Raw genomic sequence first — 14,027 nt, forward strand, 5'->3', positions numbered from 1 at the left:
TAGTGTATTCAAGGTTTAAAAAGGCTTCTAATGTTTAAAACCTGATTTGCCCTAATGAAAAATGTATCAACCCCTACTGAAATGTCCATCAGTTATAATCCACATAATAATCCACATTTCCGGTTGCTGCAGGATTATAATCCTGCTGTAGCAAACTGGCTCGAATTTAGATTAAGTTCAAAATGAAGTTCAAATCCCAGGTGAGGACATGTTGAATATGAATTACTGTATAAATGAACATGCACAATGTCATCATGTATGTCAACATGTGTCAGTTATTAAGTTGAGAACATTGTATGTTAGAAGCAGCGTGTGTGTAACAAGTTACACAGCCTTTTTTTAGGTAAAATGCCCACATTTCTAGTTGAATTAACATATGAGACAACTTGAGCAAACACATAACTTTAAGTTGACTGAATTTTTGCCTATGTCTTGTCAAGTTGGAGCCAAGTTTGGGCCAACGTTTTTTGTTTTGTTCAGGCAACACTTCGATCGATAAGTTAAAAATAAAGGCAAAACAGTTTCTTAATAATAATTAGTTGAAACAATTAGATTTAGTTTTACAGTGTAGTGCAATATATAGGGAATAGGGTGCCATTTGGGACTCGGCCGCTGTCTAACCCAATAGGGAACCAGATCAGGGGTCTCACAGTAAAGGGAAAATGTGGTGGTTATTCCTTATGTCGACTCCATTGTCTAAAATGTCCATGTGTTTTTGGGGCCGTGTTCACAAAGTGTCTCAGAGCATTTGAAATCATAATGAATAAGAGAGAGGGGGGGGGGACCTGATCCTGGATCAGCACTCTTACTTAGAGATGCTTTGTGAGTACAGGCCTGGTAATGTTAAATTACATTGTAGTTGATAGTGTTCATATCTCTTCCACAGGACCCCAGGTTCAATGCAGAGGTGGATCAGATCACAGGCTATAAGACGCAGAGTATCCTGTGTATGCCCATCAAGAACCACAGAGAAGAGGTAAGACACAATACAGTGGATACAAGATACAGTACTCAGCTACTCAGAACGAATTATAGAGAGCAGGTAAGACACCATAGACAAGTGAACACATTTCAGCTCTTCAACGCTAACATATAGAGGGGATTACAGACCATAGATATCTGCTGTCCTATCTGCTGTCCTCATAGGAGAACCCTTTTGGAACCCTTTTTTCTAAGAGTGTAGATTGTACCCATATTGAACAATTTCAAGATGCACATGGAGTTCTTTTCAGAGTTGACAATTGAGCAATTGAGGTCAAAGAGAAATAATTTAATCTAATTGGTTTTATTCTGTGTTCTGTTCTTTGTAGTTGTGCCTGCGTTTTGATGGATGCTTTCCCTGCTCTCTTCCCCCTCTCCTCTCTCTTCCCCTTCTCCTCTCTCTTCCCCCTCTCCTCTCTCGTCCCCTCCTCTCTCTTCCCCCTCTCTTCTTTCTTCCCCCTCTCCTCTCTCTTCCCCCTCTCCTCTCTCTTCCCCCTATCATCTCTCTTCCCCCTCTCCTTCCTCTTCCCCCTCTCCTCTCTCTTCCCCCTCTCCTCTCTCTTCCCCCTCTCCTCTCTCTTCTCCTTCTCCTCTCTCTTCTACCTCTCCTCTCTCTTCCCCTTCTCCTCTCTCTTCCCCCTCTCCTCTCTCGTCCCCTCCTCTCTCTTCCCCCTCTCCTCTTTCTTCCCCCTCTCCTCTCTCTTCCCCCTCTCCTCTCTCTTCCCCCTCTCCTCTCTCTTTCCCCCTCTCCTCTCTCTTCCCCCTATCATCTCTCTTCCCCCTCTCCTTCCTCTTCCCCCTCTCCTCTCTCTTTCCCCTCTCCTCTCTCATCTCTCTTCCCCCTCTCCTTCCTCTTCCCCCTGTCCTCTCTCTTCCCCCTCTCCTCTCTCTTCCCCCTCTCCTCTCTCTTCCCCCTCTCCTCTCTCTTTCCCCTCTCCTCTCTCTTCCCCCTCTCCTCTTTCTTCCCCCTCTCCTCTCTCTTCCCCCTCTCCTCTCTCTTCCCCCTCTCCTCTCTCTTTCCCCTCTCCTCTCTCTTCCCCCTATCATCTCTCTTCCCCCTCTCCTTCCTCTTCCCCCTCTCCTCTCTCTTCCCCCTCTCCTCTCTTTTTCCCCTCTCCTCTCTCTTCCCCCTCTCCTCTCTTTTTCCCCTCTCCTCTCTCTTCCCCCTCTCCTCTCTCTTTCCCCTCTCCTCTCTCTTTCCCCTCTCCTCTCTCATCTCTCTTCCCCCTCTCCTTCCTCTTCCCCCTGTCCTCTCTCTTTCCCCTCTCCTCTCTCTTCCCCCTCTCCTTCCTCTTCCCCCTCTCCTCTCTATTTCTCCTCTCTCTTCCCCTTCCCCTCTCTTTCGCCTCCCAGGTGGTAGGAGTGGCACAGGCGATCAACAAGAAGTGTGGAGAGAATGCGACTTTCACTGAGCAAGATGAAAAGGTACTGGGAGAAAGACACTGTACTCCTTGAAAAAAAGGTTCCTCATAGAACCAAAAAGGGTTATATGCTTGCTTCATAAATGGAACCTCTAAAAGTTCTATATAGAATCCTTTTATATGGTTCTTTGATCAGAACCCCAAGGGAACCCCAATGAACCAAAATTGGTTCCATATAGAACCCTGTATGGTGCCATGTATGAACTATGGCTGCTAATAATAAATTAGAATACATATTTTTGGCTAAGAATATTATATAATAAACAATTAAATAATGGACAAAAGAATGCCAGGCACACCGGTTTGTGTCAAGAATTGCAATGCTGCTGGGTTTTTCACACTCAACAGTTTCCTGGGTGTATCAAGAATGGTCCACCACCTAAAGGACATCCAGCCAACTTGGCACAACTGTGGGAAGCATTGGAGTCCAAGTCGTGCATTCTAAGAGCATCAAGTCCAAGTCGTGCATTCTAAGAACAAGTAAAGTCGAGTCGAGTTACAAGTTTTTTCAAGTCTTAAGTCAAGATTTGGCAGTGATTACAGCTGTGATTCTTTCTGGGTAAGTCTCTAAGAGCTTTGCACACCTGGATTGTACAATATTTGCACATTATTATTTGTCAAGTTGGTTGTTGATCATTGCTAGTCTTGCCATAGATTTTCAAGTTGATTGAAGTCAAAACTATAAAATGGCCACTCAGGAACATTTAATGTCGTCTTGGTAAGCAACTCCAGTGTATATTTGGCCTTGTGTTTTAGGTTATTGTGCTGCTAAACAGTGAATTTGTCTCCCAGTGTCTGTTGGAAGGCAGACTGAACAAGGTTTTCCTCTAGGATTTTGCCTGTGCTTTTATTTTTTTGCCACATTTTTAACAGTTTTACTTCAGTGCCTTATTACAAACAGGATGCATGTTTTGGAATATTTTTTATTCTGTACAAGCTTCCTTCTTTTCACTCTGTCATTTAGATGATCCATCCTCAGTTTTCTCCTATCACAGCCATTCAACTCTAACTGTTTTAAAGTCCCCATCGGCCTCATGGTGAAATCCCTGAGCGGTTTCCTTCCTTTCCAGCGACATAGTTAGGAAGGACGTCTGTATCTTTGTAGTGACTGGGTGTATTGATACACCATCCAGTGTAGTTAATAACTTCACCATGCTCAAAGGGATATTCAATGTTTTCTTTCCCCCATCTACCAATAGGTGCCCTTCTTTGCGAGGCATTAGAAAACCTCCCTGGTCTTTGTGGTTGAATGTGTGTTTGAAATTCACTGCTCGACTAAGGGACCTTCCAGACAATTGTATGTGTGGGGCACAGGTACGAGGTAGTCATAAAAAATCCTGTTAAACACTATTATTGCAAACAGAGTGAGTCCATGCAACATATTATGTAACTTGTTAAGCACATTTTTACTCCAAACTTATTTAGGCTTGCCATAACAAAAGGGTTGAATACTTATTGACTCAAGACATTTCAGCTTTTCATTTTTAATTAAATTCAGAAAACATAATTCCACTTTGACATTATGGGGTTATTCAGTAACAAGCCAGTAACAAAAAAATCGCAATTTAATCCATTTGATATTCAGCCTGTAATACAACAAAATGTGGAAAAGTCAGGGGTGTGAATACTTTCTGAAGAACCCCAAAGAACACTTTTTTTCTAAGAGTGTTCAATGCTCTCCTACCCTCATTATTTTCTCCCTTTCTCTATAAATGCAATACTCTGAATAAAGCTTATAGTGTAATTCCCCTGACAGGACTTCTCTGCCTACCTGGCCTTCTCCGGGATCGTCCTACACAACGCCCAGCTCTACGAGACGTCCCAGCTGGAAAACCGACGGAATCAGGTTTGTTGCCGTCTGTGGGTTTTTATTCTTTCAACGTGTGTGTGTGCATATGCCTAGGTGGGTGTCTGTGTGGGTGTGTTAGCATGCTTTCTTGTGAGTGTGTGTTCATGTTTTTGTGTTTGTGTATGAGTATGTGTGTGTTCATGTTTTTGTGTTTGTGTATGAGTATGTGTGTGTTCATGTTTTTGTGTTTGTGTATGAGTATGTGTGTGTTCATGTTTTTGTGTTTGTGTATGAGTATGTGTGTGTTCATGTTTTTGTGTTTGTGTATGAGTATGTGTGTGTTCATGTTTTTGTGTTTGTGTATGAGTATGTGTGTGTTCATGCTTTTGTGTTTGTGTATGAGTATGTGTGTGTTCATGTTTTGTGTTTGTGTATGAGTATGTGTGTGTTCATGTTTTTGTGTTTGTGTATGAGTATGTGTGTGTTCATGTTTTTGTGTTTGTGTATGAGTATGTGTGTGTTCATGTTTTTGTGTTTGTGTATGAGTATGTGTGTGTTCATGTTTTTGTGTTTGTGTATGAGTATGTGTGTGTTCATGTTTTTGTGTTTGTGTATGAGTATGTGTGTGTTCATGTTTTTGTGTTTGTGTATGAGTATGTGTGTGTTCATGTTTTTGTGTTTGTGTATGAGTATGTGTGTGTTCATGTTTTTGTGTTTGTGTATGAGTATGTGTGTGTTCATGTTTTTGTGTTTGTGTATGAGTATGTGTGTGTTCATGTTTTTGTGTTTGTGTATGAGTATGTGTGTGTTCATGTTTTTGTGTTTGTGTATGAGTATGTGTGTGTTCATGTTTTTGTGTTTGTGTATGAGTATGTGTGTGTTCATGTTTTGTGTTTGTGTATGAGTATGTGTGTGTTCATGTTTTTGTGTTTGTGTATGAGTATGTGTGTGTTCATGTTTTTGTGTTTGTGTATGAGTATGTGTGTGTTCATGTTTTTGTGTTTGTGTATGAGTATGTGTGTGTTCATGTTTTTGTGTTGTGTATGAGTATGTGTGTGTTCATGTTTTTGTGTTTGTGTATGAGTATGTGTGTGTTCATGTTTTGTGTTTGTGTATGAGTATGTGTGTGTTCATGTTTTTGTGTTTGTGTATGAGTATGTGTGTGTTCATGTTTTTGTGTTTGTGTATGAGTATGTGTGTGTTCATGTTTTTGTGTTTGTGTATGAGTATGTGTGTGTTCATGTTTTTGTGTTTGTGTATGAGTATGTGTTGTGTTTGTGTTTGTGTTTGTGTATGAGTATGTGTGTGTTCATGTTTTTGTGTTTGTGTATGAGTATGTGTGTGTTCATGTTTTTGTGTTTGTGTATGAGTATGTGTGTGTTCATGCTTTTGTGTTTGTGTATGAGTATGTGTGTGTTCATGTTTTTGTGTTTGTGTATGAGTATGTGTGTGTTCATGTTTTTGTGTTTGTGTATGAGTATGTGTGTGTTCATGTTTTTGTGTTTGTGTATGAGTATGTGTGTGTTCATGTTTTTGTGTTTGTGTATGAGTATGTGTGTGTTCATGTTTTTGTGTTTGTGTATGAGTATGTGTGTGTTCATGTTTTTGTGTTTGTGTATGAGTATGTGTGTGTTCATGTTTTTGTGTTTGTGTATGAGTATGTGTGTGTTCATGTTTTTGTGTTTGTGTATGAGTATGTGTGTGTTCATGTTTTTGTGTTTGTGTATGAGTATGTGTGTGTTCATGCGGTCATGTTTCTGCACTGTACAAGTTGTTTCAAATCCTTATTATTAAGTAACTGTTTCCACAGCCTTTTTTGGGGGGCTGTGGAACCAGTTACTTAATAATAATTAGTTGAAACAGCTAGACTTTTTATTTTTTACAGTGTGTGTGTTTTCATGGTTTACTGTGCCTGCCTCCCCCAGGTGCTTTTGGACCTGGCCAGTCTGATCTTGGAAGAGCAGCAGTCCCTCGAGGTGTTACTGAGGAAGATAGCAGGCACCATTCTCTCCTTTATGCAGGCCCAGGGCTGCACTGTCTTCATAGCTGACGGAGACGTTATGGTGAGTTCACACATGCACACGCACACACACACACTCATGCACGCACGCACGCAAGCACACACACACTCATGCACGCATGCACACGCAGTCCATCTTGACAGTCTCATGGTGAGAGGACAAAGAAAAGACAGGAAAAATGACAGGGAATGAGAAAAGAAAAGAGAACATGACAGGGACTGAGAAAAGAGAATATGACAGGGACTGAGAAAAGAGAATATGACAGGGACTGAGAAAAGAGAATATGACAGGGACTGAGAAAAGAGAATATGACAGGGACTGAGAAAAGAGAATACGACAGGGACTGAGAAAAGAGAATATGACAGGGACTGAGAAAAGAGAACATGACAGGGACTGAGAAAAGAGAATATGACAGGGACTGAGAAAAGAGAACATGACAGGGACTGAGAAAAGAGAATACGACAGGGACTGAGAAAAGAGAACATGACAGGGACTGAGAAAAGAGAATACGACAGGGACTGAGAAAAGAAAAGAGAATATGACAGGGACTGAGAGAAGAGAACATGACAGGGACTGAGAAAAGAAAAGAGAATATGACAGGGATTGGATGGACAGTGAGGCACATTGTGAATAGACTTTCCTCAGTGAGAAGAGAAAATGCAGGAATCCCACACTATTCTATACATAGAACCACAATGAGTATTACTGTATACCTCTTGTGTATTTCCAGCCGTGAATACCTTTGATTCTTTCTATTCAGTCAGCACGTAGACACTCAGCAATCTGCAACACTATTGGTATGAATGATGATTAATAAAAGCAAGAGTTGTAAATAATTAGATAGTACCAATCTTTCCAATTCATTTCAGATCGAGCTCCATTGGATTTCACTTAGGCCCACTCTTAGGAAAAAAGGTGCTATCTATAACCTAAAAGGGTTATTTGGCTGTCCCCATAGGAACACCCTTTTTGGATCCAGGTAGAACCCTTTTGGTTCCAGGTAGATCCCTTTCAACAGAGCTTCCTACACGGAACCCAAAAAGGTTCTACCTGGAACCAAAAAAGGGTTCTACCTGGAATCAAAACGGGTGTTCCTATGGGGATAGCCGAATAACCCTTTTGGAACCCTTTTTTCTAAGGATGGTATGGAATCTTCAATACAGATTTTGGACTGAACTCGAACACCTTTGTAGGACAATATAACAGATGTATATTTTGAGTTGAATTGTCCCTGACACCATCCAATGAGAGCCTCTCAGCATTTATTAGTTGAGCACTGAGCCATTGTAATAGAGAAAAATGAATAGCTAGCTGTATTGCAGAGATGGGACCAAGTCCCGATTATTTTAGTCACAAGCAAGTCTCAAGTCACAAGGTTCGAGTCTCAAGTCGAGTCCCAAGTAGAACGGGTTGAGTCTCGAGTCAAGTCAAAGTCATGCATTCTAAGAGCATCAAGTCAAAGTCAGGCATTCTAAGAGCATTACGTCCAAGTCGTGCATTCTAAGAGCATTACGTCCAAGTCGTGCATTCTAAGAGCATTACGTCCAAGTCGTGCATTCTAAGAGCATTACGTCCAAGTCGTGCATTCTAAGAGCATTACGTCCAAGTCGTGCATTCTAAGAGCATTACGTCCAAGTCGTGCATTCTAAGAGCATTTCGTCCAAGTCGTGCATTCTAAGAGCATTACGTCCAAGTCGTGCATTCTAAGAGCATCAAGTCAAAGTCATGCATTCTAAGAGCATTACGTCCAAGTCATGCATTCTAAGAGCATTACGTCCAAGTCGTGCATTCTAAGAGCATTATGTCCAAGTCGTGCATTCTAAGAGCATTACGTCCAAGTCGTGCATTCTAAGAGCATTACGTCCAAGTCGTGCATTCTAAGAGCATTTCGTCCAAGTCGTGCATTCTAAGAGCATTACGTCCAAGTCGTGCATTCTAAGAGCATCAAGTCCAAGTCGTGCATTCTAAGAGCATTACGTCCAAGTCGGGCATTCTAAGAGCATCAAGTCCAAGTCGTGCATTCTAAGAGCATCAAGTCCAAGTCGTGCATTCTAAGAGCATTACGTCCAAGTCGTGCATTCTTAGAGCATCAAGTCCAAGTCGTGCATTCTAAGAGCATTTCGTCCAAGTCGTGCATTCTAAGAGCATCAAGTCCAAGTCGTGCATTCTAAGAGCATCAAGTCCAAGTCGTGCATTCTAAGAGCATCAAGTCCAAGTCGTGCATTCTAAGAGCATTTCGTCCAAGTCGTGCATTCTAAGAGCATCAAGTCCAAGTCGTGCATTCTAAGAGCATCAAGTCCAAGTCGTGCATTCTAAGAGCATCAAGTCCAAGTCGGGCATTCTAAGAGCATCAAGTCCAAGTCGTGCATTCTAAGAGCATCAAGTCCAAGTCGTGCATTCTAAGAGCATTACGTCCAAGTCGTGCATTCTAAGAGCATTATGTCCAAGTCGTGCATTCTAAGAGCATTACGTCCAAGTCGTGCATTCTAAGAGCATTATGTCCAAGTCGTGCATTCTAAGAGCATTACGTCCAAGTCGTGCATTCTTAGAGCATCAAGTCCAAGTCGTGCATTCTAAGAGCATCAAGTCCAAGTCGTGCATTCTAAGAGCGTCAAGTCGAGTCTTACATTTTTTCAAGTCAAGCCTCAAGTCAAGTAAAGAAAATCTATTCATGAAATTACTTGTTCAACTTCAAATCTATATGACATTCAAATGAGTCACTTATAATTGATCTTTAGATGTTTTTTCATGTCTGTGAAGTCAGATTTTTTTAAAGTACATTTTAATCTGCAGTCCAAGTACAAAGCCTGAACAAATACAGATGGACCAATCAGAACACGTCTCCCTCCAAGTATGGTCTAGGCTAGTCTAGCCAGCAATAATGGCACTCAAGCTAAAAAACAACACTCAGAAATCTTAAAGTACATTATGTTGTCACATCGCTGTTCAATGATGACAGTAATTCGTCTGAGGATCATAATACATGTGTTAAAGTATTTGATGATGTGTTCTGACTCTATCTTAGTAAAATAGTGTTATTCTATCATAGAGGTATTCAAATAGCTACAGTCTTCTTAAAAACTCAACATGTCTAATTCAGTAGTGTCAGACAGAACCTTATAAGGTTCATAAGGTTCATAAGGGTCATAAGGTTCATAAGGTTCCCTCCCCCCTGTACTTTAAGCGCCTTTAAAGTGAGGACTTTAATGGGTTATGAAAGAAGAATTCACTACAAAACAGTTCTGAGATCTGGGATGTGAAGACTTTGATGCTCGATATCTCAGAACTATGCTTTGCGCAGATAGAACCTTCTGGCCCCAAGGTCACAAAATCTTTGTCTATTTATTGAGGCTACCAGACAGCCCTTTTCATTATTTTGTCTACAACACATTTTATAATAAATTCCTGAATGCAAGCTTCATAAGTACATTTTGACATACCAAAAGACCAGTAGGTCTATGCTAGTAATTGTTGCTTGATGCCTCATTGCTGATGAGCTTGCAAAGTAAACAGTTCATATTCTGGTTCACCAATTTTTTTGGAGCTGCATATTTATTGATGGGAATCTTCTCTCCCTACAATTTGACATTTGCACTACACCCAGTCCTATACTATAGCTGTAGGGTTCACCAAATCAGCAATCTGTTCGTTAGCTCAGTGGTTCTCAACATGTTCTCAACAAAAAGGAGTGATTCAAATCTTGCAACCCCCTGTGCATGCACATGTACACACACAGGGCAAACACATGCACGCACACAAGGCAAACACATGTACACACACAAGGCAAACACATGCACGCACACAAGGCAAACACATGCACGCACACAAGGCAAACACATGCACGCACACAGGGCAAACACATGCACATACACACAAGGCAAACACATGCACGCACACAGGGCAAACACATGCACACACACAGGGCAAACACATGTGCGCAATCACTGCGCAAATGTAGCCTGTCATTACAGCCATAAACGGTGATTAATTTTCAAAACACAAGATATAGAAATGAACTACGTTTTACACCTGCATTTTGAGCTAAAAGTCATTCATGTTAGCAGTCAATATCAACTAGGGATATCATGTCACATTGTCAAGCAGGATCATACGGCCAACCTGTATGTGGAGTTTGCAGGATCGGATGGAAAGCATGATCTGTCTGTAGCCTTCTTCTTCCTAACAAATATCGGCATTTATTCGCCTGAATATTTTACATCTTCATCCCATAAGTATTGAAGGTAGTGCGATGTTACAGCTTTAGACATATAGCCAGTACCACCACTGAGGTATATAATTGTAACCCTCCCAAACTACACCTATGTGAAATATGAAAATGATAAATGAAATCACCGGCTAGACTAATGTTCTGGCAAAGATGCGACCATAGCAGATTGCTAAACTGTTGTTTATATGGATAATATTAACTAGGTAGGCTACTCGGTTTTTGCCAGGAGAAAATTCAACAAAGCACTTTCTAGTCAGTAATCTGGATGTGAGGCCGCATTTGCGTGCCAATGCTGATGATTGGTCATTGGTCAACAGTCAAGATTAGCAATTGTTTTGGTTCTGAAGCACAGACCTAATGGTTTTTAAACAATCATTTTATTTTTTGTATGAAAGTGGTCCGATGAAGCTGATGTAAGCGACAGGACTGTTTCTCTTGCACAGACTGGAATATGTTCCGGGATTCCTCCCATAACCATCAGTCACCGGCTTCATTAATAAGTGAATTGATGATGTCATCCCCACAGTGACCGTACGTACATATCCCAACCAGAAGCCATGGATTACAGGCAATATCTGCACTGAAATAAAGGCTAGAGCTGCCGCTTTCAAGGACCTGGACAGTAATCCATCCGCTTACAAGAAATCCCGCTATGACCTCCGATGAGCCATCAAACAGTGAAAATGTCACTACAGGATGAAGATAGAATCCTAACACGCCAGCTCTGGTGCTCGACGGATGAGGCTGGGCTTGCAAACTATCACAGATTACAAAAGGAAACCCAGACGTGAGCTGCCCAGTGACGCGAGCCTACCAGACGAGCCAAATTCCTTCTATGATGACTTCAAGACAAGAAACACTAAACCATGCATTAGAGCACCAGCTGTTCTGGATGACTGTGTGATCTAGCTCGCCGTAGCCAATGTGAGTAAGACTTTCAAACAGGTTAACATTCCATCAGACGGATTACCAGGATGCGTATTCAGAGCATGCGCTGACCAGCTTGCAAGTGTCTTCACTGACATTTTAAACCACATTACATTTTTGGTCCACACTCACCAACACAGTTGTGAAGAAGGCACGACAATGCCTCTTTCTCCTCAGGAGACTGAAATGACTTGGCATGGACCCTCAGATCTTCAAAAAATTCTACAGCTGCACGACTGAGAGCATCTTGACTGGCTGCATCACCGCCTGGTATGGCAACTGCTTGGCGTCCGACCGCAAGGCGCTACGGAGGGTAGGGTGTACGGCCCAGTACATCATTGGGGCCGAGCTCCCTGCCATCCAGGACCTCTATACCAAGCTGTGTCAGAGGAAGGCCCTAAACATTGTCAAGGACTCCACCCACCCAAGTCATAGGCTGTTCTCTCTGCTACCGCATTGCAAGCGGTACCGATGCACCAAGTCTGGAACCAACAAGACCCTGAACAGCTTCTCCCCCCAAGCCATAAGACTGCTAAATAGTTAGTCCAGGTTAACTATGGAACTATTTGCATTGACCCTTATTGCGCTAACTCTTTTGACTCATCCCATACGCTGATGCTACTGTTTATTATCTATCTTCTTGTCTGGTCACTTAATCCCTACCTACTGTGTATTCGGAATGTATTCAGACCCCTTGACTTTTTCCACATTTTGTTACGTTACAGTCTTATTCTAACTTGGATTAAATAGTCTTCCCCCCCTCATCAATCTACACACAATACCCCATAATGACAAAGCAAAAACAGTGACATTACTTTTGCAAATGTATAAAAAATAAAAAGCAGAAATATCACAATTACATACGTATTCAGACCCTTTACTCAGTACTTGGTTGAAGCACATTTGGCAGCAATTACAACCTTGAGTCTTCTTGGGTATGATGCTACAAGCTTGGCACACCTGTATTTGGGGAGTTTTTCCCATTCTTCTCTGCAGATCCTCTCAAACTCTGCCAGATTGGATGGGGAGCGTTGCTGCACAGCTATTTTCAGGTCTCTCCAGAGAGATTCGATTGGGTTCAAGTCTGGGCTCTGGCTGGGCCACTCAAGGACATTCAGAGACTTGTTCCGAAGCCACTCCTGCGTTGTCTTGGCTGTGTGCTTAGGGTCATTGTCATCAAGGATCTCTTTATACTTTGCTCCGTTCATCTTTCCCTCGATCCTGACTAGTCTCCCAGTCCCTGCTGCTGAAAAATATCCCCACAGCATGATGCTTCCATCACCATGCTTCACCGTAGGGATGGTGCCAGGTTTCCTCCAGACGTGACACTTTGCATTCAGGCCAAAGAGTTCAATCTTGGTTTCATCAGACCAGAGAATCTTCTTTCTCATGGTCTGAGAGTCCTTTAGGTGCCCTTTGGCAAACTCCAAGAGGGCTGTCATGTGCTTTTTACTGAGGAGTGGCTTCCATCTGGCCACTCTACCATAAAGGCCTGATTGGTCAAGTGCTGCAGAGATGTTTGTCCTTCTGGAAGGTTCTCCCATCTCCGCGGAGGTACTCTGGAGCTCTGTCAGAGTGACCATTGGGTTCTTGGTCACCTCCCTGACCAAGGCCCTTCTCCCTCGATTGCTCAGGTGTTTCTGTTTTTTTAATTTATAATACATTTGCAAACATTTCTAAAAACCTGTTTTCGCTTTATCCTTATGTGGTATTGTTTGTGGATTGATGATGAAAAAAAATAAATCCATGTTAGAATAAGGCTGTAACGTAACAAAATATGGAAAAAGTCAAGGGGTCTGAATACTTTCCGAATGCACTGTATTTGTACATACAGTATATATCTGAATGTACATACAGTACATATCTTAATGTACTTACAGTATATATCTGAATGTACATACAGTATATATCTGAATGTACATACAGTTTATATCTGAATGTACATACAGTATATATCTGTATACACAATTACTGATGTATTTATTCCTTGTGTTATTTTTCTACACTTCTATAAATTGTAATTTCTACTTTTATCTACGGCGAGGAGTGTGATGTATTGCAGTGAGTAAGGAGAGGAGAACACTAGACGCTAAGACCAGACATCTCCATTATGTTCTCTGGTGTTGTGTTGTAGACGTCTCTGTGAGGGAGAAAAGGATGGAGCTGACTAGAGAGAGCTGAAAGCTTTTCTGTACAAGGATGCAATTTGGATTGAAAGTTGTTTTCCCCAAAATGAGTCACCTTCACAATCAGGAGAGGAGAAAGGGCCTCTTCTAATGCCACTGAAGTAAGAGTGGTACTCTGGTCAAAGGGAATCAATCACGATCCACCCCCTGTGTCTGTCTGTCTGTCTGTCTGTCTGTCTGTCTGTCTGTCTGTCTGTCTGTCTGTCTGTCTGTCTGTCTGTCTGTCTGTCTGTCTGTCTGTCTGTCTGTCTGTCTGTCTGTCTGTCTGTCTGTCTGTCTGTCTGTCTGTCTGTCTGTCTGTCCGTGCGCTCATGCGCTCGTGCATTTGTGTGCGCGCATGCATACAAATGTGTGTGTAGGTGTGTGTACTTGTCCTGCAGACATGTGTTTGGGTGCGTATGTGTCAGTAAGACAAACATCTCCACAGCACACTGTGGCCAAAACTCGACCTCCATCATATTTACCAAGCAGAAA

General features: G+C 42.0%; 1 protein-coding gene across 1 annotated transcript in view; it reads left to right on the forward strand.

Annotated features, from left to right (window-relative positions):
- LOC115199218 (cGMP-specific 3',5'-cyclic phosphodiesterase-like) overlaps positions 1-14,027 on the forward strand; it is a 69,936-nt gene that overhangs the window by 22,686 nt on the left and 33,223 nt on the right. The window contains exons 4-7 of the mRNA XM_029761844.1: positions 887-976; positions 2,335-2,406; positions 4,159-4,248; positions 6,117-6,254. Coding sequence (XP_029617704.1) covers positions 887-976; positions 2,335-2,406; positions 4,159-4,248; positions 6,117-6,254 — 390 coding nt within the window. The remainder of the gene's footprint in view (positions 1-886; positions 977-2,334; positions 2,407-4,158; positions 4,249-6,116; positions 6,255-14,027) is intronic.

This window comes from Salmo trutta, chromosome 8 (assembly GCF_901001165.1).
Source record: "Salmo trutta chromosome 8, fSalTru1.1, whole genome shotgun sequence".
Classification (NCBI taxonomy): Eukaryota; Metazoa; Chordata; class Actinopteri; order Salmoniformes; family Salmonidae; genus Salmo; species Salmo trutta.